The sequence below is a fragment of the Vombatus ursinus genome, unplaced genomic scaffold, assembly GCF_900497805.2.
Source record: "Vombatus ursinus unplaced genomic scaffold, bare-nosed wombat genome assembly UNPS02014935.1, whole genome shotgun sequence".
NCBI classification, from domain to species: domain Eukaryota; kingdom Metazoa; phylum Chordata; class Mammalia; order Diprotodontia; family Vombatidae; genus Vombatus; species Vombatus ursinus.
This window is the reverse complement of record NW_020954713.1, coordinates 734,429-762,269: the sequence shown is the minus strand read 5'-3', so window position 1 is coordinate 762,269 and position 27,841 is coordinate 734,429. Positions and strand designations below refer to the sequence as shown.

The 27,841-nt window shown below is 40.0% G+C and overlaps 1 protein-coding gene across 3 annotated transcripts in view; it reads left to right on the top strand.

The window, feature by feature from the left end:
* The first annotated feature begins 1,134 nt into the window (after positions 1-1,134).
* Positions 1,135-27,841, top strand: part of LOC114029572 (ceramide synthase 4-like) — a 27,963-nt gene continuing 1,256 nt past the window's right edge. Inside the window, exons 1-10 of one of the 3 annotated variants that reach the window (XM_027844073.1) lie at positions 1,135-1,217; positions 13,074-13,247; positions 17,199-17,316; positions 19,786-19,904; positions 20,095-20,152; positions 21,458-21,508; positions 24,735-24,827; positions 25,490-25,618; positions 26,862-26,968; positions 27,372-27,528. In XM_027844073.1, coding sequence (XP_027699874.1) covers positions 13,075-13,247; positions 17,199-17,316; positions 19,786-19,904; positions 20,095-20,152; positions 21,458-21,508; positions 24,735-24,827; positions 25,490-25,618; positions 26,862-26,968; positions 27,372-27,528 — 1,005 coding nt within the window. In that variant the 5' untranslated portion in view covers positions 1,135-1,217; position 13,074. Of the gene's footprint in view, positions 1,218-13,059; positions 13,248-17,198; positions 17,317-19,785; positions 19,905-20,094; positions 20,153-21,457; positions 21,509-24,734; positions 24,828-25,489; positions 25,619-26,861; positions 26,969-27,371; positions 27,529-27,841 lie in introns of all 3 variants that reach the window. The other 2 variants (XM_027844074.1, XM_027844075.1) reach the window with 2 other exon arrangements.

Here is a 27,841-nt window from a genome sequence, read left to right as displayed (position 1 = left end):
TTTATTTTTTCCAATTACATGTAAAGATGGTTTTCAACATTCTTTTAAAAATATTTTGAGGTTCAAATTTTTCCTTCCTCTCTCACTTCCATCCCCCCTCCCAAAGAAGCAAGCAATCTGATATAGGTTATACATGTGCAATCATGGAAACATATTTCCACATTAGTCATGTTGTGAAAGAAGAAACAGAACAAAATGGAAAAGCCACAAAAAAACCCAAAATAAAAGTGAAAATGATATGCTTCAATCTGCATTCAAACTACATAGTTGCCCTTGTATATGGGATTCAGTGGATCAGAAGTCTGGAGGGTGCAAAGATGATGGGTGTCTATAGGGCTCTATGTTTGGGTGGGGCTGAATGTCTGGGTGATTATAGAGATGGGATAGAGAAGCAATGAACCTTTATTAAGGGGTTGTGAGTGGAGGGCTTGGAGGTGAACTAGTTTTAGGGAGGCTAAGAAAGGTTAGAGGAACCAAGGAAATGTTTTGAGAGTCTGTGGGTACACTTGGGTCTGGCTCTGTTCAGTGTCTAGAAGAGAGTTGTAGCTAGGACCAACCTGGAGGTATTAGGGCCAAAGTACTGCACTGCACTACAGGAATTTAGGGCTCCACCACAACCCCTGACCAAACCCTATTTTTCACCTCTTTCCTTCTCCAACCTTAGCCCCTTTTGCCTTCACCTAGGCCCTCCCTCCCATTGTCCCCTCCAATCCCCTCAATCCTAGCTCCACTTGGTTTAAAGCCCTACCTCAGTTGCTCCTTAACCCTTGCTGCTGCCCATCAGCCCCACCCCGCCCCAACCCCATTTCCTAGAGTCTCTCCTTCTCAAACCATGCTGACCTTCCTCTTATCAGAGTCCTGATCATATTTCTTTTGTATTACCCTCACTACCTCACCTCTTCCTCCTACCTCCTCCCAATACTGGTTGTCCCAGTGTCCCATCCAAAGCTCTGTTCGCTCTTGTCTGGCCCTTTGCCTCCCACAGCCCCCGGAACTGGCTCTCTACCAAAGTTCATCCCATTTCCTCCCTTTTTCCCCAGGAGCTGCTTCTGAATGACAAAGAAAGGGAGGTCTGATCTAACCCATTTTTTTTTTCAGGAGAGTGAGTCTTTCTGCCTGGGCTATAAAGACTCCCAAACTTAAATAACCTGAGCAGAGTGACTACAGAAAAGATCTACTCCTCAACATCTGTCCCTCTGTCTTCACTGCTCCAGCAGGTAAGTAACCCACACTCATTTTCTTAGTGTTTCAAGATCCTTCCTTAAGGGACTACTCCAGGGAACATACATAACCACAACTTTCCTCATCCTGCCTTCAGCTCTGATAGAAAAAAGTGACCAGTTTAGTCCTGTTCTGTCTCTGCTGGAAATGAAGGTCTCTGGTTCTCTTGGCTATGTGCTTTCCCCACTCCACTAACATACACACACACACACACACACACACACACACACACACACACACTCACACACACACACACACACACACACACACACATTCTCCCCAGCCTTGCAAGTTTCCTAGTCTTTGTCTTATTTTTATGACTTCTGAATCCTTCATACATATAACCACATACACACAACACAACACATGCAAACACACTAGTATCACATCTCCCAACCTCATAAAATACACTCTTCTGTGTTACCGTTGTGTGACACCTGGAAAAGGGAGTGACTTGTTCATGATTGCCCAGGTAGCCAGCCAGGAACCAGGGTTTGAACATCACCTACCTTCTTGGGGAACTGTTACTTTCTAGGCTAGTGAGATTTCCCATAGTTAGTTGCAGGTACAGGTTTCTAGGACCCATAGATCTTAGCCCTGCCCCTACTGACTTCCCCTCTTCCACCTCTGTAGCTAAAGAAGGTATGTATAGCTGTCCTTCCAGTCTCCTCTTCCCTTGTCCCATCCCTCACTTCCTCATGTCTTTGATAAAGATGTGGGTGTGGGGGGGAGAGAAAGAGGGAGAGAGAGAGAGAGAGAGAGAGAGAGAGAGAGAGAGAGAGAGAGAGGGAGAGAGAGAAAGAGAAAGAGAAAGAGAAAGAGAGCTGACTTATGGTGCACCTTTGAGGGCAGGGTGAATGTTTCCCAATGAGCCTGAGAAGCAGAGTTGGAGTGGTAGGAAGGAGTCTGTACTTGGAACATGGAGACCTGGGGCTAATTCTTTTTTTAATTTTATTTTTAATTCATGGAATAAAACAAGCATTTCCACAACATAGTACAATAAAAAAGATGATTCTACATGAAACTGTGCATCTACCATGTACAACTTACTATTCCCTTCAAATATACAACAAAGTCATTATGTTAGTTTCCTTTTTTCCTTTTTTCTTCCCTGTCCCTTGCACCCTCCTCTAGACATGACTATCATTAGACACAAGTAATCTTTAATGTTTTCCTTATATTTTTTTCTGGATCTTTTATATCAAATTTTCCATTGAGTTCTAGTCTTGTTGTTACAAATACCTGAAGTCTTTCAATTCTTCAAATGTCTATTTTTTTAAATTCAGGATTACACTCAACTTTGCTGGGTAAGTTATTCTTGGATGCAACTCCAACTATTTTGCTCTTCACAATATAATGTTTCAAGACTTAAGGTATTTTAAAATAGAAGTTGTTAGGTCTTGTGAAATCCTGACTGTATTTCTGCAGTATTAAATTTTTTTTTTCTTGTTGCTTGCAATATTTTCTCCTTAACCTGAGAGTTTTGAAGCTTGGCTATGATATTCCTGTAAGTTTTCATCCTGGGATTGCCTTCATTCTGTGAATGGTAATTTTTTTCCTATTTTTACTTTCCTCTCTTGTTCTAGAACTTCAGGGCAATTTTCCTTAACAACTTCTTGAAATATTGTATCCATATTTTTTTTGATCATAACTTTCAGGTAGTCTTATATTGTACCTCCTCAATCTCTTCTCCAGATCAATTGTTTTTCGAGTGAGATGTTTCAGATTCTCTTCTATTTTTCCTAGTTTTATTATTTGTTGGTGTCTTATAACGTCACTTGGTTTCTCTTGCTTAATTCTAGTTTTCAAGGAGTTATTTTCTTTTTTAAAATTTCATATCTCTTTTTCCAATTGTTTAACTTCCCTTTCATAATTTTCTTGGATTGTGTTTATTTTTTCCTATTTTTCTCTATCTCTACTATTTAATTTTTGAATTACTTTTAAAGTTTTTCCAAGAACTCTTTTTGGGCTTGTAACCATTTGATGCTACTCTTTTGGGTAGGAATGACTTTTTTTTAAACCTTATTATCTTCTTCTGAATATAAACTCAGATCTTCTTTTCCACCAAAGTAGTTATCTGTGGTTGGATTCTTTTTCCTTTGCTTACTTTTTTATTTTTATCTTGTTCTATTTTATTTATAGCAGCTCATTATTATAATCAAGTTTTCATTCTGATTTGTGGATAATGTTGTCCTAAATTCTGTTTGGGGGATCAACCTTAGGCACTTCTCTCCTCTCCCAAGCTGCAGTTAAGTCCCCCAGCCATGCTGTCCCTAAAATGTTTTTGCTCCTTGTTGTACCTGCACTCACTGGGCTTGTGATCACTCCTCCTTGCCCACAGCCACAGCCACAGCCCAGATCACTTCTAGTCAGCACTTCTAGGCCTGACTTCCAGAAAAAGCAAGAGGTCTTTCACTCTTCCACCACTCAGCTATCTGCTGTTCCTTACATGAAAGTTTGCAAGGTAAAAGTTTGTGAGGTGAAAGTTTTTGAAAGTGTGAGGTGAAAGTTCTTGAGGCTGTGAGGTGAAAATTTATGAGGTGAAAGTTCTTGAGGCCATGAGTGATATTAACTTTGGGATGAAATTTCTTTTTTTTATTAATTTATTTTGCTTTATCAACAATCACTTCCATAAGCTTTTGAGTCTTAAATTTTTCTCCCCCTCTCTCCCTCCCTTCCTCAAGACAGCACTCAATCTGACATAGGCTATACATATACATTCCTATTAAACATATTCTCACATTAGTGATATTGTAAGGAAGAATTATAACCAATAGGAGGAACCACCAGAAAGAAAAAACAAAACACAACAGAAGAAAAAAATATAGCAAATAGTATGTTTTGATCTGCATTCAAACTCCATAGTTCTTTCTTTGGATGTGGATAGCATTTTCCATCATGAGATCCTTGGAAATGTCTTAAATCCTTGCATTTCTGAGAAGCATGAAGTCTATCAACATTAATCATCACACAATGTGGCTGTTACTGTGTATGACATTCTCTTGGTTCTGCTCACTTCACTCAGCATCAGACCATACAAGTCTTTCCAGGTTTTTCTGGTCTGCCTGCTCATCATTTCTTATAGCACAATAGTATTCCATTATGTTCATATGTCACAATTTGTTCAGCCATTACCCAATTGATGGGTATCCTCTCAATTTCCAATTCTTTGCCACCACAAAAAGAGCTGCTATAAATATTTTTGTCCATGGGGGTCCTTTTCCCATTTGAGGATCTCTTTGGGATACAGCCCAAGAAGTACTATTGCTGTGTCAAAGGTTATGCATATTTTTATAGCCCTTTGGGAATAGTTCCAAATTGCTCTCCAAAATAGTTGAATTAGTTCACAACTCCACCAACAATGCATTAGTGTTCCAATTTTCCCACATCTTCTCCAACATTTATCATTTTCCTATTTTGTCATGTTGGCCAATCTGATAGGTGTGATGTAGTACCTTAGAGTTGTTTTGATTTGCATTTCTCTAATCAATAGTGATTTAGAGCATTTTTTCATATGACTATAGATGGATTTAATTTCTTCATCTGAAAACTGCCTGTTCATATCCTTTGACCATTTATCAATTGGGGAATGACTTGTATTCTTATAAATTTGACATAATTCTCCATAAATTTTAGAAATGAGGCCCTTATCAGAGACACTGGTTGTAAAAATTCTTTCCTAGTTTTCTACTTTCCTTCTAATCTTGGTTGCATTGGCTTTGTTTGTGCAAAAACTTTACAATTTAATGTAATCAAAGTTATCCATTTTGCATTTTGTAATGTTCTCTGTCATGAATTTCATCATGATTTTTGGTCATGAATTCTTCTGTTCTCTATAAACCTGATATAAACTATTCCTTGCTCTCTCGTTTGCTTACAATATCAGCCTTTATATCTAAATCATGACCCATTTTGACTTTATTTTGGTATATGGTGTGAGATTTTGGTCTATGCTTAGTTTCTGTCATACTCTTTTCCAGTTTTCCTGGCAGTTTTTGTCAAATAGTGAGTTCTTATCCCTGAAGCTGGGGTCTTAGGGTTTATCAAATAATAGATTACTATAGTCATTGACTACTATGTCTTGTATACTTAACCTATTCCACTGATCCACCACTCTATTTCTTAGCCAGTACCAAGCAGTTTTGATGATTGCTGCTTTATAATACAGTTTAATATCTGGAATGGCTAGGTCACCTTCCTCTGCATTTCTTTTCATTAGTTCCCTTGATATTCTGGACCTTTTGTTATTCCAAATGATTCTTGCTAGTGTTTTTTCTAATTCTATAAAATAATTGTTTGGTAGTTTGATTGGTATGACACTGAATAAGTAAATTAGCTTAGGTAGGATTATCATTTTTATTATATTAGCTTGGCCTACCTATGAGCAACTGATGTTTTTCCAGTTATTTAGATCTGACTTTATTTGTGTGAAAAGTGTTTCATAATTGTGTACATATAGTTCCTGGGTTTGTTTTGGTAGGTAGACTCCTAAATATTTTATAATGTCTACAGTAACTTTAAAAGGAATTTCTCTTTCTATGAGATGAAATTTCTTGATGCCTAGTCTGCTTACTGAGCTGCCCTTAGCTCTGTTGTTTGTTGATTATGTGGAGTCACCCTGGAGGTGTTTACACTTCACTTAGACCAGAACTCAGCCCCTTGTTTTTTCTGAGGTCCTCTCAAGTTGTCATAGGAGGATACATGCCTTATCTTTTTATTTTTGTTGCTCTACTTTCATTTCATGGCAATTTTTCTTTCTGTTTGTGGAGGAAATCTGGAGAGCATGGAAATTTCTGACCTACTCTGCCATCTTCCCAGAATGCCCCCAATGATCTGGGACTTGACAGAGCATTCAGCAGCTGAGTGATCTCAAGGAAGTCACATTCTTTTTCTGAGCTGTATCTATGTCACTTCATGACTTTGAGATTCCATGAGGGAGGTAGCTATGGAGCTGCAGAGTATGGTCTCAATGGTTGTTCTCACTAGTCTAGGGCATAATTTTGATTTTATTCCCTTTCTAGAGACCAGGGAGGGATGGGCTAGGCCTCTTATCCCCTCCCCCCTACACTAGCTCTTGCTAAAGAATAACAATATCCCTTATCATTTTAAGGGCAAACATCTTGCCAAAACCCTGTCAAACACATGATCATTAAATTATACCAGTCAGGACTTGGGGCCATCATGTTTCTTTTTCAAAACATCAAAAAACTAAAATAGTATTGAAATTTTAAGGTTATAAAAGTAGAAGCAGTGTCTATTTTTTACTGGAAGCTCAGGAGGGACAAATCTCCTGCCTGTCTTCCTCCCTTAATATCTCCCTCTCTTTTTCACTTCACTGGCCAAAAGGGAATTCAGGTAACAATTCTTCCCATAGGTCAGCTGGGCGGAGCTTGCAGGAGGACCCTGGGAATACAAGGAACCAACTGGTCTTAGAGTTCATGGAAAGTCAGGATGGGAAAGATACCACCTAATGTGTCCTGAAAAGGTTGCCAATGTTGTGTCAGCCTCTGCCCTTTCTGGCTTCTCATTGACACCAGATGGAGAGGTGAGGAGGATAAGTATAGCTAAAGAGGTCATTCTTGTCAATGAGGAGGAGCTTAGTAAGGGGATGGGTTGGAGGGGGAGTGGGCTGGGGAGACCAGGGAGAACCATCTCATCTTGTCTCATCTCATCTCATCTCATCTCATCTCATCTCATCTCATCTCATCTCATCTCATCTCATCTCATCTCATCTCATCTCATTTGGAGGAGAAATCTGGGCCTGGTTTGACTTTAGACCTAGACATTAGGATAGTGGATTTCAGCATTCATAAAAGAGTGATTAGGCTGGGAAAATCAGAGGATTTTAGAATTGGAAGGGGTTTTAGATAGTCTAGTGCAACACATTCATTTCTTTTATTCTGTTATTTTTTTTAAAGAGGTTGAAGAAAAGACATTAGATTGCTTACTCCACTTCCCTCATTTCTTTTTCTTTTTCTTTCAGTCATTACCAGACATGTCACCTCACCCTACCCCACTAGCAATTGAACCCTCTCCCTGAAACAAAGATTGTAAGCAAAGATTGTAGAGTCTGCTTGTTTTGCTTAAAAGTCCCCCACCTCTGAGTCAATTATTCTCTGGGATCATCATTCTAACCTACTCATTTTACAGATGTGGAGAATAAGATGTAGGAGACAATGACATGGAATCACAGAATGTCAAAGTTGGAAGGAGCAACATATACCTGAAAGGAAACCCTAGTATAATATCACCAAGAAATGGTCACCTAGCCTTGGCTTGAAGGCTCCCAATAGGGAGAACCACCATTTTCCAAGACATTCACTGTGGAACAGCCCTCATTATAAAGAAGTTCCCCCACCCGACCCAACCACTTCACTGGCCTCTTTGAAATTTTTACTCACTCATTCTGATTCTGCCCTGTTAGGACAGACAGAACACACTTTTCCATTTGACAGTACTTCAAATATTAGGAAGTTATCACATCTTCCCCAGCTCCTCCTTCACTCCTGAGTCTTCTTTACACTAAATATGCCCACTTCCTTCCACTGATTCTCATACAGTCCTTGAATCCTGGATGCCCTCATCTGCACACTCCAACTTATTCAGATCCTTTTTAAATTGTGGTGCCCCAAACCCCAGATGTTCCTTGACTAATGAAGGGTACAGAAGGCATATTACCTCAGAGTTAATTCCTGGAAGCAATATCTCTTTTAATGCAACCCAAGATTAGATTAGAATCTGGGAGCGGGTTGGTTTTTTGGTTGCCAATTCACTCAGATGAGTCATTAAAAAACTTGCAGTTGACTTAAAAGTCCAGGAATAAACATTTATTAATAAGCACCTACTATGTAGATACTTTACAAATATTATCTCATTTGATCCTCACAACAACTCTGGGAGGTAAGATGCTATTATTATCCCCATTTTGTAGTTGAGGAAACAGACAGACAGAGACTAAATGACTTGCTCAGGACCACACAGCTAGTAAATGTCTTAGGCAGATTTGAATTTAAGTCTTCCTGACTCCAGGTCCAATACTCTGTCAACTGCAGCACACAACTGCTATCTAACCATGTAAATGTAAAGTTGATTTTTTTGGAATTCAAGTATAATACTCTCCCTTTAGAATTTCATCTTATTAAACATAGCCCAATTCCCCAATGGAAGATCTTTTTCCATCTTAACTATTATCTACTATTTTATCTATCCCACCCAGTTTTCTGTCATTTAAACAGCTGGTAACCATGCCCTCTAGGTTTTCATTCAACTACAATATGTACCCCCTTTCATCCTAGTACTGCACAAAAAGTCAGCCAAAAGCTCACAGGAAATAGAAAAAAGGACTGTCTCTTTATTTGCCTATTCTGTCACTGACTTCACTGGCATTCTTCTTTTTTGCTTCTGTGGGCTTTGGGAAGAATTTCTATGCAGTACTGGGATAAAAGAAGGCATGTATTATAGTTTCTTATTGCATTTATTGGTCATTATTCTTTCTGGTGTGAATTTCGGGGTTTTTTGCTGGAGTAGGTATATGAGAGATGGGTGCCCTGCTTGGCCAGACATCATTCCAAATCTCTTGAATCTCCTATGACTGGGTCATGCCAAAGGCCCATTACAAACAAATGATTCCTTCCCTCAAGCAGCTTACATTCTATTTGAATCTGTGTTCATGCTCAGAGTGGAGAGTGGAGGCATTTTTCCCAGGTAAGGTAAATCAGGGTATTTCTATGGAAGATAGACGACCTCCCTTCCAGTGAACAATCCCAGATGCCTTTCCTGATTGTATCACTCCCTGTCATTTGAGAAAATGTCCATTCAGAGGGAATGTGGAACCTTTTAGGGACATTGTGGTCCCAGGAAGGTGAGAACACTAGGCTCAACTCCCAGCCATTCTTTAGGAGTAGGCCTTTAGAAGAATAAGGAGAGGTCACTGGGCAAAGATTGGGGGATATTTGGGATGCCCTAAGAGGAAGTCTAGGACAAAACTAGAAGGGCCTTCAGACAATGTCTAATTCAATCCTGACCTAAAGCAAAAAGCTCCTTCTACAACACTATGAAGTGAGTCATCAAACCTCTGAGTAAACATCTCCAGGGATGTGGAGTTCTCTGTCTGCTAGAGGTAATTGATTCCTCCAACATCTCTTATTTTATAGCCTAGAACCCTCCTAGCTCTGACATTCTGTTCTGAGCACCCTCCTAGCTCTTATATTTCATGGGTTTTTTTAACTTAAATTTTACTGCTTTAATCAGCAAAAATCTATCCTCTTTCCCCCTCCTATCCACTCCCTCATTGAAAATGAATAAAAAACAAAATCACTATTATAAATATATTGCCAAATCAAATGTCCACATTGGCAATGTCTAAAAGAAAAAAAACACATAAATATATATGTGTACATACACACACACATGCATATATATCTACAAATATATGTGTGTATTCGTGTGTGTGGGTGTATGTGTGTGTATTATTTTACACTCCATATCTCTCATCTCTCTACAAGGAGGAAGGTAGCATGTCTCATCATTTGTCCTGTGGAATCTTGGTTGATCATTAATAACCATTAGAGTTCTGAAGTCTTTCCAAGCTGTTTGTTCTTACAATATTGTTGTCCCTGTACAAATTGCTCTTCTGGTTCTATTCACTTCACTCTGCATCACTTCATATAGGTCTTCTCTGGATTTTCTGAAACCATCACCTCCATCATTTCTTACAGCACAGCAACACTATATTACATCCCTATAGCACAAACCCAATTGATTCATTCCTGAATTGATGTGCACTCCCTTAGATTCAAATTCTTCACCACCTCAAAAAGATCTATAATTTTGTACATCCTTAGCTAGAGTTTGTTTTGCTTAGGACTGATCCCTCCATTAATCTACCCTTCTCTAATTTCCCACTCTCCTTTCTCCCCTTTCTCTCCTTTATCTCTGTTGAGTGAAATGTATTTCTGTACACAACTCTGTGTGTATGAATTCTTCCTTTCTCTGACCAGTTCAAGTGAAACTGAGGATCAAGTGTCACCCATTACCCAGATATCTTCCTCCTTGTTCATAGAGACTTCTACTTGTGTACCCTGATTTTGTTAGATAATTTCCTCTAACTTTCCTTTCCTTTCCCTCTTTCCAGTGGATTTCTCTTCTCCTCCCTTTCCATTCTTCTTTTAATATCACTAAGACAGAACAGAACCACCCTCAGGCCTTTTGTCTAATTAGAATACCTCTATAATCCCTGGTGATGATAAAATTTAAATGGGATATATGTACCATGTGACTACATTAGAATGTAAGCAGTTTTTCCTTCTTTAATTCTTTATCATTGCTCATATGAGTTAACCTTTTTGTGTTTCTCTTAACTCTTGTATTTGTACTTAAAAATTTCTATGTAGCTCTGACCTTTTCATTAGAAATGTTTGGACATGCCCTGTTTTATTAAAGGTCCATTTCCCCCATACAATTATTCAGTTCTCTGGATAAGGTATTCTTATATCCTTTGCTTTCTTTAATATTTTATTCCAAGCTCTCTGCTCCTTTTTAGTTGTAGCTGCTAAATCATGTGTGATCCTGGCTGTGGCTACTTTGTATTTGAATTCTTTCTTTTTGACTACTTGAAGTATCTTTTCTTTGACCTAGAAACTCTGAAATTTGCCTTTAATGTTCTTGTGAGTTTTCTTTGTTTTTTTCTTCCAGGAGATGACTGCTGAATTAGTTCAATTTCTACTTTGCCCCCTGGTTCTAAGACCTCTAGGTAGTTTTCTTTATGAAGTCTAAGCTCATTTAAAAAAATCATGGCCTTAAGGTAGTCCAAATTTTTAAAATTTTAAATATTTAAAATTTTTCATTTAAAATTTTTAAACTTTTCAAATGTGAAGTTTTCCTCCTTGATCTGTTTTCCAGATCAGTTGTTTTGTTATGTTGCCTTATTTTTTCTACTTTTTTTTTCAGTCTTTTTACTCATTTATATTATTTCTCATTGTGTCATGAAGTCATTGGCTTCTATCTGTTCCATTCTAATTTTCAGAGAGTTTGTTGCTTGGGCAAGTTTTTATACTTCTTGTATCAAGCTCTTAGTTCTCTTTCAAAATTTCTCATTTCTTTTTCAATTTTTTTTGCCTCTAGAATTCTTATTTCATTTGTAAAAGCATTCTTTAATTCTCTTTGCAACTCTTGCTTCATATCTTCCAAGAATTCTAATTGTATTTGTGCCTAAGCTGTGTTTTTCTTTGTCACTTTGCTGATAAATATTTTAGAGTCATTCTCTTCTTCTAAGTTTATGTCTTGAGTGTCCTGTTACCACAGTGGCTTTTAATGGTGGGATTCTTTTTTTTTTCTTCTCATTTTTTCAGTCTGCTTCCTGACTTCAGACTTTATGTTAGGACCAAGTTCTGGGTATTTCTGGAAGAATGTCTAGTCTGGTCCTGCTCCTGATTTCTTGGGAGTATTAAGTGTTTTCAAGGACAGCTCAGGCTAGAGATCTGCAAGCTTTCAGTACTTCCAAAGTGGTTTATCTAGGGCAAAGTCTGATTGCTACCACTTGCCCCAGTCTGATCTCTGTAAATCCCTGGCCTAGGTTTGGGTCTACACAGTAGCAGACTGCTGTTGGATTCTACCACTATCAGCAACTAGGAAAGTTTCCAGGTTTAGAGTGGCAGAAGTGCAGGCTCCAATTTATTCTGGGATTTCTGTCCTTGTTATTCCTCTGCAGGCTTCAGATTGGCTAGAAGCTGGAACTGAGACTCTGCTGTGCTCCTAGAGTCCAAGCTCCTGCTTCCTTCTGAGCTTCCTCCTTGTTTAGTACACAGCCCAAAACCTGTGACCACTCTTGTCTTGAATGACACCCCTGGGTACAGGTCTTTGTCTCCTCTACCCTGGATCTATGACCTGAAACTCAGTAGCAGGTGACAAAGGTTCCCACTGGTAGCTGTTCTTACATCATGCAGTGTCCTGGAATGGATCTGAGATCTCTTCTTGCTTGATTACATAACTTCTTGATTACAGTGCTCCAAATTGTGACTTCCCAGGCCTGACCCTGTCCCCAGTGTTCATAGATCTCTCTGTCTGTTTTCATCTGACAAATAAGCTGGAAAAGTGATTTTTTTGTATTTTCCCATCAGAATTTGGCATGGTGCATTTCCTAGGTCTGTTTGGCAATTTGCTGTGCTCTTCCTCCTCATTTCATATTCTAAGGTCTTCCCAATTCTGGCGTACTGCATTCTGAGGTCACTTCTAGCTGTCACATTCTCTGTTCTAAGGTCCTCCTCATTCTGACATTCTCTTCTCTAAGTGCCCTCTCACCTCTGTGGTTCTAGAGTCTATTCTCTCTCACTGGGAATTGATTCCCCTCCGTCCCACAGCTTTGGACAGAACCCAGCTGGGTAAAATAGATGCTAGACAAGGTCTGGGAAAAGTAGGTGTCTTATGCCTAGGAATATTTAGGTCATTTATCTGGTATGTTAGAAGAAGATCACTCAGTCAATGCCTTCTTTGTGGCCTGGGGCCAGCAGGTATAATAAAAATCAGTCTGGACAAGAAAATTAGGTAATCTGGGTTCAAACCAACCCTGCCATTGACTCACTATATGACATTGGGCAAGTAATTTCACCACTCTGTTTCCCCTTATGTAAATTTCTCCTTATGCAAAATGAAAAGGTTGAACTTTTTGAAGGTTTCTTGTAGTTATGACTTTCATTCTGTATATGCAGTTATTTTGTTTCTAAAATCAGCCACCCATGTACATTGATTCTCAGTTAACCAGAGTTTTTGATTAACCAGAACACACTTTTTTCCCCTGACATTGTCATTACTTTTTCAGGACATTTCTAGTAAAACCCTTAGTCTTTTGCTTACAGGATGCTGGCCAGCCTGTACAATTGGTTTTGGAAGGCAGAACACTGGATTCCCCCTGGGCTCTCGTGGACTGACTTGGAGGATTCAGATGGTATTACCTACCCTCACTCTAAGGACCTGTGGATGGCCCTTCCCCTGACCGTTGTCTTAATCCTTGTCAGATATTTGTTTGAAAGGTGAGTGAACTGTGAGCTTCCCTCCCTTCCCTTCTATTTTTTTTATTACCATTTTATTAATGCTTTCTGTTTTAATAAAATTACTGTCATTTCTGGACAAACCCTTCCTCTTTTTCTAACCATCTCCTGTCATTTGATCAACAAGTATTTATTAAGCACTTAATATATAACAGGAACTATGCTTAGCACTGATAAGAAAAAGAAAGAAGAGTACATGTTCCTTGCCCTCAAGGGCCCACATTCTAATGGAGAGTATACAGAGTAGATTTGAGGTAAGGGGAAGGCTCTGCCAGTATGGAGACCAGCAAAGGCCTCCTGTAGACAATGGGATTGAAACTAACTCTTGATGAAGGCCAGGGAAGTCAGATTAAAGTGATGTGGGAGAGCATTCCAGGCATAGGTGGACAGACAAAGAAAAGTTGTAAGAGATGGAGAGCTCTGTTTGAGGAACAAGAAAACAAAGTTTGCTGAGATATGAGTAGGGTAGTAAAATGTAAGAATGCTGTAAAGATAAGAAGGCGTCAGATTATGGAGGACTTTAAAAGATAAACAGAGGATTTTATATTTGATCTTAGAGTTATTTAGAAACCATAAGACTTTTTTTGGTACTAGGTTGACATGGTCAATCCCATACTTGAGGAAAATCCCTTAACTGATGCAGAGTGAAGAGCAATCAATTTATATGATAACAATAACATTGTAAAGACAAAAAACTTTGAAAGACTTACAATCAGTGAAATAACAAACCTTATAACCTCCTCTGACCTCCTGTCAGAGATGATGAACTCAGAGTGTGGATTGAGACAGATTGTTTTGGATGTGACCAATGTGGCTTTTTGTTTTGCTTCACTCTGCAAATATGCTACACAGGTTTTTTTCCCCTCCCAATGGCAGGGAAAGGGTTATAGAAAAGGGAGGAAAAGAGAGATTGTTGTTCACTGAAAACAATTTAATTTAATCTTTCAAAGAAGAACAGAAAAGAAAATCACTTGAGTCTTTGAAGCCAAACCAACCACTGTAGCCACCATGTTTGACAGAATATGAAACATTTTGTAGTCAGAGTCCCTCACTTCTCCAAATAAAATGGGACAGGTAAATTTCCCCATTTCTTTTCCAGGGTCAGGACTGAGCATCATGATTGCATAGAATTGGGGTTTGTTTTATTGTTATTTTCCAATTATTACAGTATTGTTCTCTTGATTCTGCTTACTACATGTCACATCAACTCATGCTTATTTCCCATATTTCTTTGAATTCTTTATAACTTGTTAATATTCCATTAAGTCCATAATACTACAAGTTTTGCTGCATTGGTGGACAACTCACCATGTTTTCAGGTTTGTTTTTTTTTTGCTACCATGAAGTGTTATACCAAATATTTTATTACACATGAATATTTTATTACACAGACCTTTCTGCCTTTGACTTCCTTGAGGCATATGTCCAGCAATGTGATGTCTGAGATGAAGGATATGAACAAATGATAATTTACACACATACACACACACACATCATTTTCCAGAATGGTTGAATAAATTCACATTTCCATCAATAATGCCTTCCTACAACCTATCCAACATTGACTATTTTCATAATTTTTCATCTGAGTCTATTTTCTAGGTATTAAGTTAAAAGTTGAAATTGCTTTTATTTAAATCTCCCTCCCTCTTGCCCCTCCCCCCACAATTTGGACCAACATTTCCTATGGTTCTTAGGAGTTAGCAGTCCTTTTGAAAACTATTTGGTCATATGCTATGATTACTTTTCCTTTGGTGGATGGTTCTCATATATTTGTGATCTATAGCTTGAATATTAGAATTTTATCACAGGTATTTGCAATATCTTTGATGCAAAGATAGTTTCCCCTACTTCAGGTTAGAATACTTAGGTTTTAATTTTCCTCCAGTTATTTCTTTTGTATAAATATTAATCTCTATCTCACAACACTATATATCTGTGCAATTTTTTCTCTTTTGCTTTTTGACACAATTTGTGATTTTATGTGTAAGCTATATGGCTGAGTGGATAGAGCACTGGGTCTGGAGTCAGGAAGATCTGAGTTCAGACTTAACCACTTAAAAACTATGTGACCCTAGGCAAATCATTAGCCTCTGACAGTTTCTTTAAAGGTAAAATGGGAGTAATAGCACCTACCTATCTCCTAGGATTATTGTGAGGATCAAATGATATTGTCCTTTGTAAAGCACTTAGTACAGTGCCTGGCACACAGCAAGTACTTAATAAATGCTTCTCTCTCTCTCTCTCTCTCTCTCTCTCCTCCTCTTCTCCCCTTCCTCTCCCTTCTTTATTTCTTCCCATTTAAAGCCCCCAGAAGTTTGGCTACCCTTCTTACTTAGCCAATAGAGCTATTCCTCTGACCCAATCAGAGAGATATTCACATCTGACAAAGAATTCAAAGCACAGACAAATCTCATTGACATATGAAAACCTTGTCAGGTGTGACTATAATCTATCACTTTATCAAGTGAGATGGATTGGGAATTGAGCCTTCCTCCTCTTATATTTACACTAATTTAATGATAGTCTATTCCTATAGGCTTTCCTTGACCCCAGTAAGCATTTTTCTTAGTCCAGTCATGGAGTATTATGGATAAGGAAAATGAGATACATGTGAAAGAATGAAGTCATTTTCCCAAAGTTCCACAGGCAGTGAGGAGCGGAGCTGGTATTTCACTGTAGATGCCCAGACTTCAATGCCAATACTCTTTCCCATGCCAACAATGAAAAGTAGATTTGTGAGGTTTTTTTCCCTCATAATAATTATATGAGATCGTGCTATATGAATGTAATGGTATATAATTGGGCTATAAGAAAAGAAGGAAGGCCTTTTCACTTTACTCCTCTCTTTAAAGTCTGCATTCCAATAAAACTGGATATAACCCTGTCTCCAGATACCCATGTACAGTCCCACCTCCATGTCCTTTCTCATGGACATACCCTTTCCCCATTCCTAGAATGCCATCCATTCCTTCTCCACCTGCCAAATTGTACCCAACCTTTAAATCCCACCCTCAATGCTGCCTCCTGTAGAAGACTTCCCTCCTACCACCCCCACCCCAGCCATTGGTAGTGATCTTTTCCCCTTGGGAAGTGTCATTTTTTTTTACTACTCTGATGTATTTATACTGTATTACTATGCAATATTATGGATATTCATGGAGACTTTGAAATCTTTGGGGCCCAGGACAATATTTTCTTGAAAGCCTGTGTCTCTCACTAAGCACAGGTCTTTGTACACTTTGTTGTTGTTGTTGAGTCATTTTAGTCATGTCCAAGTCTTCGTGACCCCGTTCGGGGTCTTTTTTTAGCAAAGATGCTGAAGTGGTTTGCCATTTCCTTCTCCAGATTATTTTACAGATGAGGAACTGAAGCAAGCAGGGTTAAGTGACTTGTCAAGAGTTAAATGATCGCATAGCTAGTAAATATCTGAGTGCAGATTTGAACTCATGAAGTTGAGTCTTCCTGATTTTAAGCCCAGTGTTCTATTTACTGCACCATGTAGCTGTCCACTAGCTTTGTATACAGTAGGTGATTAATAAATACTTGTTGCATTTGAAATTAGAAGAATATTTGCACTTTAACTTTGGCACAGAATTTCAGGAGCACCTTCTAATTCATTTGCAGGTCTATTCCTGCTCTCTTCATAATAGCCCAGAGTCCCCTTTTCTGAATGCCTCTGGTGATGTTGTTTTTTCCCATGCATAATACATAGGATGAGATCTCTCAAAGGCCACCCTGATTCTCTTTCCTCCTTCCTAGAACCTCTTCATAATCCACCTACTACCACTCTCCATCTATTTCAGACTGTATTAATTTAGCTGTGGCAGGCCACTTGGTGGATAGAATGGGGCAGAGAAAGAGTTCCCAAAAGGCCAGAAATGGAAGGAAAGAGATTCCTGGGTACTTACTTCCTCTTGTCTCCTCTTACAGGACCATTGGGCTGTCACTGAGCAGGGCTATGGGTGTGTGTGACAAACTCAGAGTCAAGGCTGCCCCCAATCCCATCTTGGAGTCCTTTTTCTGGACAGAGAGTCAGAATCCCAAAGAGGTGAGCAGGCCTCAAGTTTGGGTAATGTTAAGGATCCTGAGAGTGTTAAGCCTCAATACCTTTCAGTGGGGCAATTCATGATGTTCAATGGTCATTGAATAGGAAGTAGGGGAGGTCGGAAGGACTGTATATCCAGGACTGCCTCAAACACAGCTTCTGTCTTCTTCCCTCTTCCTTGTCCCCTCTCACTCAGATGCCTTCTGCCACTATCTCCTTCTATACATCTGTGTTACATGAAGAGGTGGCCTTACTCCTTACCCACTAATCTCTCTACTTGCAAAAGCAGTCCTATTCTATCCTGTCACTTCTAACAAATTTCCCTCTATCATCCTTACACTTTCATTTATCTTCCATTTATCCTTGTGTATTGGCTCCTCTTCTACTGTCTACACATGTGTCCATGTGTCCCCCATATTCAAAAAAACCCTCACTTGATCTTTCTATCCCCAATAACTAATATCCCATATCTCTTCTGCCATTTGTGGCTTAACTCCTTGAGAAGGCCATCTGCAATAGACACCTCCTCTCACACTCTTCTCACGCTTTTTAAAGCTTCTTACAATCCAGTTTCCCACCTCATCACTGAGCAGAAACTCCCCTTTCCAAAGTTATCAATGACCTCCTACTTGCCAACCCCAATTGCCTCTTCTCAATCTTTATTCTTCTTGGTCTCTCTTCAGCCTTTGACTCTGTTGATCATTCTTTTCTCCTGAATACTATTTTCTCTCTAGGTTTTGGGGATACTACTCTCTCTTGGTTCTCTTCCTACCTATCTGACTACTCCTCAGTCTACTTTTCTGGACCTTCATCCAGATCATGCCCTTTAACCATAGATGTCCCGCATGGCTCTGTCCTGTGCCCTCTTCTCTTCTCCCTCTAACCTACTTCCCTTGGTGATCTCCTTGGCTGTCATGGCCATCTCTCTGCTGTTGATTCTCATATCTATCTATTCTGCTGTAACCTTTCTGCTGATCTCCAGTCTTGGCATTTACAACTCCTTTTTAGGAGTTTAGATATTTCAAAATGGATGACCAGTAGACATCTTAAACTCAAAGTTCAAAATAATTCATTATCATTCTCCCTAATCCTTCCTCCCCTCCTAACATCCCTTTTATGGTCAAGGATGCTACCATCTTCCCAGTCCTTCAGGCTCTCCATCTAAGTGTAATCCTTGGCTCCCCACTACCTCTTACCTCTCAATCCAATCTGTTGTCAAATGCCTTTTTATTCCACCTTTGTATTATCTCTCCAATAGCCCCATTCTCTCTTCTGACAATGCCACCACCCAATTACAGGCCCCTCATCACCTCACATCTGGATTACTGCAATAGCCTTCTGGTGGATCTGCCTGCCTCAAGTCTCTGCCCACTCCAATACATCTTTGAGTTAGTGGCCAAATGGTTTTTTTATCCTAAGTCTCAGATTTGACCAAGTTATCACCCTACTCAATAAACTCCAATGATTCTCTATATCCTCCAGGATTAAATATAGAATCTTCTTTTTGGCATTCAAAGCCTTTCATAACCTAAGCCCCATCTCCCATCTTTGTAGTCTACTTGCACCTTCTTACCCTTGGCATACTCTTTCATCCAATGATTCTAGTCTCCTTGCTGTTCCATGAACTAGTCACTCCATATCTCAGCTCTGGGCATTTTCACTGGCTGTCTCCCACAATTGGAATGCTCCCCTTCCTTGTCTCTGCCTTCTGGTTTCCCTGAAGTCCCAGCTAAAATTCTGCCTTTTATATTAAGCTTTTTCCAACCACTCAATTCTAGCGCCTTCCCTCTTTTAATTATTTCTTATTTTCCCCTGTAGCTTCTTTGTACACATTTGCATCTCCCATCTCAATATCTTTGAACAAGCTCTTCTCCATGTCTGGACTGGTTGTTCTCCATCCTTTGTTCATACTCTCTCTAAATTACTTAATTTTTGCATATATTTACATATACTTATCTCTATGCTTATTTCTTCTGGTAGAATATAAGGTCTTTGGGAGCAAAGAATATTTGTTTTTTTTGTCTTTGTACAGCACCTGGAATATAGTAAACACGTCATAAAAAATTGCTTTATTGATTTAAATCTAAGATCTCTGCTCAGTTTGGGGCTTCTAGAGATTCCCTCCGTATAGGTCTTTTCCTCCCCTCCTTCCTCAAGGGCAACAAAGCCATGGCAAGGTGCAGGGTGTGGACTGAGAAATGCCTTCTTTTGGAGACCTGCCCCACTAGGGTAGAGGTGAGAAGACATCTCTCTGGACCCAGCCCATGGAGACTAGGGCCAAGTCTTTTCCCCTGATGCATATTACTCATCATGATCTGTGAGGCTTTTTAATAATTCCCTGTGGACAGAGGGGGCATTCTCTGAGATGAATGGTCTGGTTGCACTTGGAGGAGGAGGTAGCTTCTCTGTTGTGACAGGGGGCTTACCTTTTTCTGTCCCACCCCCACTGCTCTTGTCCTCTGATATTCTCAGGATGATCTGAGTCACCTAGCCCATCAGTGTGGTCTCTCACTAAGGAAGGTCCAACGCTGGTTTCGACACAAGAGAAAACAGGAGCAACCATTACTGAACAAGAAATTCTGTGAATCCAGGTAATCTGGGAAGACCTGGGAGAGACCTGACCCAAGGGGATCCAGGTCAGGGTCAGGGTGCTATGGGATCAGGCGTGACTGGCAAAACAGGGGCCCTGTTTGTTTATTTGTTCATCCACTCCACCTTTTGTCAGGTTCTCCTTGCATTCATATCATCCTCTCACCCCCAACCCCCATTCTCTATTTTCAGTTGGAGATTTTTATTTTACTTCTTTTCTTCCATTGGTGGCTTCTTTGTCCTCTACAAGGTGAGTATACCTTTTTCTATCCTTATCATAGTCTGCTCCCTTTCCTTTTTTCCCCTCATGCTATCCATCTCTGTTCTCTTCTGACCTCAATTTTCTTTACTTTCTTTGTTCTTTTCATCTTTTTTTACCTCTCCTATTTCCATCTGTCCCTTCTTTCTTCATATTCCCATCTTCTCTTTTTGCTGTTTATCTTTCTCCCATCTTATCCATTCTATTCTTCTCTTTCCTTCTATCCCATCATCTTTCCATCCCTGTCTTCTTTGTTTCCTAGATCCCCACCTTTTTATTTGTTCTGTGCTTACCTTCTCCATTCCCTTCAGTCCCTATACTCTTCGTCATTCACTCTCCATCTCCACATACCTTTTTCTTCTCTCCATCTCTTATCCCATTAAGCCCCTTTCTTTCCCTCCATCTTATATTCTTTATCCAATGATCTCTTCGTTAACTCCATTCCCATCCTCTTGATTCCTCTCCATTCCCTTCTGTTTCTCTCTGCTGTCTAATCCCCCCACCCTTGTTCTTGGTCACTTTTATCTCTCTCTCTGTCCCTTTTCTTCTCTGGCTATTTCATTGTTTCTTTGTCTTGCTCCATCTCTATTTTTCTCACTGCCCACCCTGAATTATTCCCCATCATCTGATACCATTTATTATAGTTTCTGTGGGGTAGAAGAAGTCATGGCTCCTCTCCAGGGACTCTGCACCAGAACTAACCAGCATAACCAATAAAGAGAGTCGATAAGAATTCCTGAGTCAGATATGAACCAGAACACAAATCATGGCACCAAATCACTAAACCAAAGCTTGCTGGTAGAGTAGAATCATTCTAGGAACACAGGGGAAAGGAGAAAGAGATAGATAGACACATTAGGTGTTTGGTTTAGTAAGTGCCCAGCTTTATAGGACTCCAGTTAGCATGTGTATAATTTGACCAATGCCTTATTAGGCAGGTGTCCAGTTTAAGGGGCCACTCTAACCCTACCCCTACCTCAAGCTGTATCAAGGAAGACAGAGGAACCAAGTACTGATAACATGGAAGGAAGTGTGAACGAGAGCAGGAGTCTAGGGTCAAACCTTTCTTTTGATCAAGGGTTTTGCTTGACAGGTATAACTTTGTCATGACTTGGGCAGAGAATAAAAGTGGGGAAGGCTAAGATAATGAGATGTTGTGAAGTTAAGCTGAGATCATTCCTGTTCCATGATGGGAGTTTCCTGAGGAATGATCAAAATTATGGGACACAGCCCTTATTTGTAGAGGCTGGCATTGCTGGGGGTAGTTTCCAGTATATGATCTCTTATTTCTTCCAGGAGCCATGGTTTTGGGAACCTAGACTGTGCTGGGAGAAATACCCAAAACAAGTGAGTATTTTTAGAAAAAATATGAGTGTCAGAGTTGACCAAAGGATGTGCTTTAATAGCTAAAGTAGATACCGTGCAGAATCATAGAATCTTAGAATTTGAATCAATTAATCAATAGGCATTTATTAAATCCCTACTATGTGCCAGACATTATGTTATGCCCTGGGAATGCAAAAACAGAAATGAAACTATCCCTGGTCTCAAAGAATTTACATTCTGTCCGAGGAGACAACACATACATATATATGTAATTGGTTTGGGATAAGATTGCACATGTGATCTAAGTAAGGTTTATTGGACTGTTTCATGTTATCACACTAGTCGACCATCATGCCCATCCTCCTTCTTTGCTACCTGCTACTGGTTCATTTCCTTATTCATCCACTATACATATTCTAAGGTAACCAAGAGCATGCCCTGATATCACCATATAAATGGAAAGAAATACATATCTCATTAATCAATTAGGTTTGACCCCACCACAATTTAAAAATTAACTGGAAAACTTTCTTTCATGGAAGTTTTCTTTCTCCCTTTCTTTTCCTTCTTTCTCCCTACTCTTTACTCTCATACCCTTTAGTCTCATAGATTAAAACAATACCTATGTCAGTGCTCATATAATTGATTACATTAGCTAATGAATATTTACAATGTATCAATAGTAACTGAAGTTTGCAACCAAAGTCATCTCTGCATTCTTTAAAGGAGGGAAAAGAACCTTGTAAAAGAAGATTTTCATTACCATTGCTACTGGTCCCTCCTCAACTCCTAAAAGAGTTCTCTCAAGATGGTGAAAGGAATTCAGGCTCAGAATGAAGAGAATCACTCAGAATTCAAGATGAGAATTGAAGCTTTTGGTTTGAAAAGGAAAGGTTATGATCACAGAATCCAGAAGATATTACTAGAGTTGATATTCAAGAGCTAGAAATTTTCTTCTTGGCATCCACATCATTCTCACATATTCAAGGAGCAAAACTGGATTATAGAAATGGATAATAACACTCATAGTCTCTATGCAAGGAGATTTTGAAGGTTATGGTACATATAAATGTATTCACAGTGAATATAAATAAATACAGGGTAGTTTAGAGAAGGTGGGCACTAGTAGCTTCAGGAATCAGAAAGTCATTCTAGGCAGAAGAAAGGTCTTGACTGAGTCTTGAAGGAAATAAGGATTTACATAAGACAGAGGTGAGGAGTCAACAGTGATGACAAAGTTAATAGTACTCTGGATAGGAATAGAGATGTTCAGAAGAGGGGTGGGTTTTGGCAAAAAGATAATGAGTTTCATTTTGGATATGTTGAGTTTCAGATTCTAGGGGACCTTTAGTCTGAAGTGTCTAATAATCAAAGAATGAAGTAGGACTGGGGGTTAAGAAAGAGACTAGGTCTGAGAATATAGATCTTTGAATTATCCATGTGGAGATGATAATTAAACCCTTGGAAGCTGAGAAAGTCAATAAGGAAGAGCATGTAGAGAGGGAAGAGGGTCCAGAACAGAGCCTTACCCACAGCTAGGTAGTTTGACATGGATGCTGGATCTAATGAGAAACCATGCTAATGCAATTTCTCCCAGCCCAGATTTGCACAAAAATCTCACAAGAAGCTCATAGGAAGTAAGAAATGGAGTCACCAGAAAAGTTTGTGTCAGCAGCTTCTGAAAAGTAATGAGAGTCAGGCCAGAGACACACTTAGTGTCTGCTGCTCTGTCCAAAAGTAGCAAGAGAGCAGTGCTTCTTAGAAAGACCCAGAGAGGTCAGTAAGGCCCAGGGTGGGAACCTTCAATGCCCCCAGGATTATTGTAGTAACCAGATGTGTGTGGCATAGAAGAGCCCAATTGCTCAGGGACTCTGAGATCTCAAGTGTCCCTTCAGAACTTTAATGTCTTTGATGAGTATTGAAGGAATTAAGTAAGAAATACTGGACATATATTGGTTCTGTTCTGCAGGTGTAAAGAGGGCAAAGAGCTGATAGAGTAAAAGAAATGTGCTATTAGGGAAAGAAGGAAGACGGGGGTGGCGTTTGGCTATTTCTCAAAACTGAGGTGTGTGAGAAGAAGGGTATATACTTGGAGGAAGGGGTGAGCAGGCATAAGATGATCCCTGCTCTTATCTGAAATTGATGAAGGAAAATTGAACATGCACACACAGAAACTAAAGGAAAATTCATCAAACTCAACAGGGAAACAAGTGGAGACAATGAGGAGGCAGTTTATATGGGAAGATTATACTGGGGAGGAAAGAGTCACAAACAAAACAAACTTTTGAAGAGGAGAGTAAGGGGAGAGGGATGAAAGAAAAGACCTAGAATCTAAGGAGGCACCCATCAAGTAGGAAATGGGTGAATAAATTGTGAATGTAATGGAATATTACTGTGACTTGAGAAATGATCAAAGAGATGATTTTAGAGCATCCTGCATAGTCTGAGTTCATGCAGAGTGAGGTAATTTCTTCAATCAGAAGGACAATTTATACAAGGTAAAGAAAAAACAACTTTGAAAGGCTTAAGAACTCTGCTCAGTGAAATGACAAACCACTTCTTCAGAGGACCTATGAGGAAGCATTAACAGAGAGGAAGTAGAGTCAAGGAGGAAGAGAAGTCCATTTGGGACATGACCATTTTGTGGATTTGTTTTGTTTTGCTTGACAATGCTAGTTTGTTGAAACAGCTCTCTCTCTCTCTCTCTTTCTCTCTCTCTCATTTGAGGGATAGGATGAAATTGAAATTGAGAGGATGTTATCAATAGTGACAAAAAAGAGGGCATTTGACATTTTAAAAAAATGCATAGAAAGGAACTGAAGGAAACAAAATCAGATCAATTCTGAAAATTGTGGAATTACATATTTTTAAAAAGAAAAGAAGCATGCAGTATAAATGGAAATATACTATTTCATTTACAATTCTCATTTGTGTTCTGCTGCATATATGGAAATGATTTGAGGTGTGTTTAAGTTAATAATAATTTTTTAAAATAAATTCTATCTGTAGTATTCCTCTGGTTGATTAGTCCAGTAACCCTAGAAGTTCAGAAAAAGGAAATGAATTAATGTGTCAATATCTGACATGGAGAAAATTGGTTTTAGGGGTTGGTCCTCTGACCATGAAGTTCATTCCATTGTGGGATGCTTGGTTTCAGGGAACATGAGTCCCTGATCAACTTCTCTCAACCTTTGATTTCTGTGTTTTTCTTAATTCCATCTCATCCCACGGTTATACTGACCCTTAGCCTCTGCAGCCTGCCTTATACTGGTGGTTCCTCCTGGAGATTGTCTTCTACCTCTCCCTGTTGCTGACTATGTTCTCTGATGTGAAGAGGAAGGTGAGTGTGGTGGGAACACAAGCTTTGCAGAGAGGCCGTGGCCATCCATGGTGTGAAGGAAGGCCACTTTTCAACCCCTACCCTCCTTAGCAAAGGGTCAGGTTTAGCCCTGGCTCTGAAGGCCAGCCACTAGGGCCGTACTCTGAATTTCCTCTATTGCAAGAAAGGAAGGGCAGGCATGGTCAGCCTAGGCTTAGCATGCTCTCATAAAGAATGGACCAGTGGATTCTTGAGCTCAGATGCTAATTCATTTCAGTTCAATTCAACAACTAGTGTGTGTACTCTGTAGCTTCTTTCTTCAGGTCCAAGTCATATCAGGTGTCTAAATCTCCCTCTGCCACATTGTCCCTCTTTCCAACCCCCTACAACTACCAAAGCTCCTTTGTTTGCTCACTTCTGCTTTCTTGCTTCTTTCTCATTTGAAGTGTCTCTACCTACCCTTGGCAGAACCAAGCCTTCCTTCCTACATGGGAGGGTGCTCATGTTGTCAGGGTGAAAGTCTCAAATGGAGTGGTGTAGGCACTCCCAGACTAAAAGTAGAAGTGCTAGGAAGGGTTGTTTACCTAAAATGTGGGTCAAGGTCTACTAACCCTGAGCAGGCCAGCTTCATCCTTTGGGAAATTCAGGAGATCCTGGCCTCATGGCTGCCCTCCTCTTCCTAGGATTTCAAGGAGCAAATCATACACCACCTTGTTGCCATCACCTTGCTCTATTTCTCTTATTCTGCCAATTTCCTGCGTATTGGTGCCTTGGTGATGCTGCTCCATGATGTGTCAGATGTCTTACTGGAGGTGAGTGAGCGTGCCCAGGAGCTCTTGTGTGAGAAAGTGTTGCTGGGATTAACTTGAGCCCCTGGGAGCCTCATATGTGCAAAGGATGTGACTCCAGAGCTGTCTCCAGATGCCTCCATGCCCACTGTAGTCCAGTAATCAGGCATCCTGTTCGACCATCCTGGGGTTATGGCTCCCACATCTGCCATAAGGCCCCTTCCAATGCAGGATTCTATGACTTCTATCTGTGGTCAGAAATAAGGAGTGTGGGGAAGGGGAGGATGGTGTTTTAAAAATCTATGTGGTTAGATGGAGTTTCAAGCAGGAAGAGTAAAACAGGTTTTGGATAGTTCTAGAGACCTACACAGGATATAGAAGCCCTGAGTAACATGGACAAAAGAATTGGTGGTATCTTAGCAGATGGCCCACATGGTACAAAGTTGGTGGAGAGGGAGAGTGACAACAGATTGGATGCCCATCAGTATCCCTGAAGATCTCCATGAGGAAGGAAGATGAGTAGGGACAAGTTCCCCACTTGAGATCACAGCATCAGCTTCAGCAGCACAAATTGGAGAGATGGGGCTGGACAGCACTTTCGGTGGAAAAGGCCCTGGGGTTTTAATGGGCCTTAGAAATTTCCAGGTCATTGTAAGTCCACAGGATGACATGGCAATGCAAAAAGTTAATTGCACCTTGGGCTGCATTCAGAGAGGCCCAATGTCCAGAATAAAGGAGGCAATAGTTTCCTTGTGCTCTGCCCTGGTCAGGTCACATTGCTAGTAAAGTTCAAGGCTCCACATTTGGGAAAGATACTTGTAGATGGAAATGTGTCACCAGGGAGATATCTTAGGGAATGAGCCAGGAACTTCCAGAGGAGGGTGACTAGGATATAGAGGAGACTAAAACTCATGCCAAATAAGGATTAATTGAAGGAACTAGGAATCTTTGACTTGGAGAAGAGAAGATTTGGGGTTTGAGGTGGGAAAGAATAAAAAGACTGATTTCAAATGTTTGAAAGTTTGTCACATGGGGAAGGCTAGATCTAAGTAAACACCTCATAAGAATCAGAAGTATCTAAAAGTAGAATCAACTGAATCTGGGAAGTCATGAGTTCCTCATTATTAATGGCCCCTTCAAGTGGATACTAGATAATTATTGCTTGAGGAGTTACAGTGGGTATTCCCAGTCAAGTGTGGGTTATACCAGATGCCCTCTGAGACTCTTTTGAACTCCAAAATTGACCTATGTTTTTCTCCCCTCCCAGGCTGGTAAAATGTTTAATTATGCAAAGTGGAAATATTCCTGTGATATAACCTTCCTCATCTTTGCCCTGGTGTTCTTTGTTAGCCGACTTATCTTCTTTCCAACCAAGTGAGCCTGGTCCCTGAAGATGGGGTGGGGTAGGTGAAAGAAAGGGGGAAGTTTTCAGAGCCCAGAGGGTGAGGGGCACTGGGGACCTAAGCACTCATCATTTAGGATCTTATGGTGCCTAGAGCTTCCTCCCTCTCACCCCAATGTTGTGAACTTCTTAATTGGAAGTCCTTCTATGTATGGGAAAGATGGGATGGGCACCCCATTAGACTTGGAGGGTCTGGAGGTCCTGTCAGATGGCTGTTTCCCCATTCTTAGAGGCCCCCAGTCTGTTCCTTCTCCTTTCCTGGAGCTGTCTCTCTGATGAAGAAGGGCAGTCTAGAGGCCAGGTTCTTATAGTCTTCAAGGGACCCATTCTTCATGACCTGAATTATTCTCTTTCTTGTATTCTCTACTCTTATAGAGTCATCTACACTACCTACCATCATTCCCAATCCTACTTCCAGATCTACTTTGGATTCTATTTTTTTAATGGTCTCCTGATGATTCTGCAGATTCTCCACATCTTCTGGTTTTCCCTCATCTCCCGCATGCTCTTCAAATTTATTTTAGCTCGAGGGGTACGTATTGAATTGCTCTTGCTTTCTTGGTATCCTTGGTGCTGAGTGTTTTCTTAGGATTTCCCATTCTGGGAAGCTCAGATGAATAGGATGCCTGTTCCCAGATGTCCCTCCAGTTGTGACAGAAATTGGGTTGGGGGTGAGGGTAGATCACAATGATGTGCTGAAGAAGGGAATGGTGAATGGAAGATCAATATTGGCATACTAGTGCCAATAGGCACACCTGCAGTCCCGGAACAGGTTCTCACTGAGAGTCTTGTTTCTTTTTCTTCTTCTTCTTCTTCTTCTTCTTCTTCTTCTTCTTCTTCTTCTT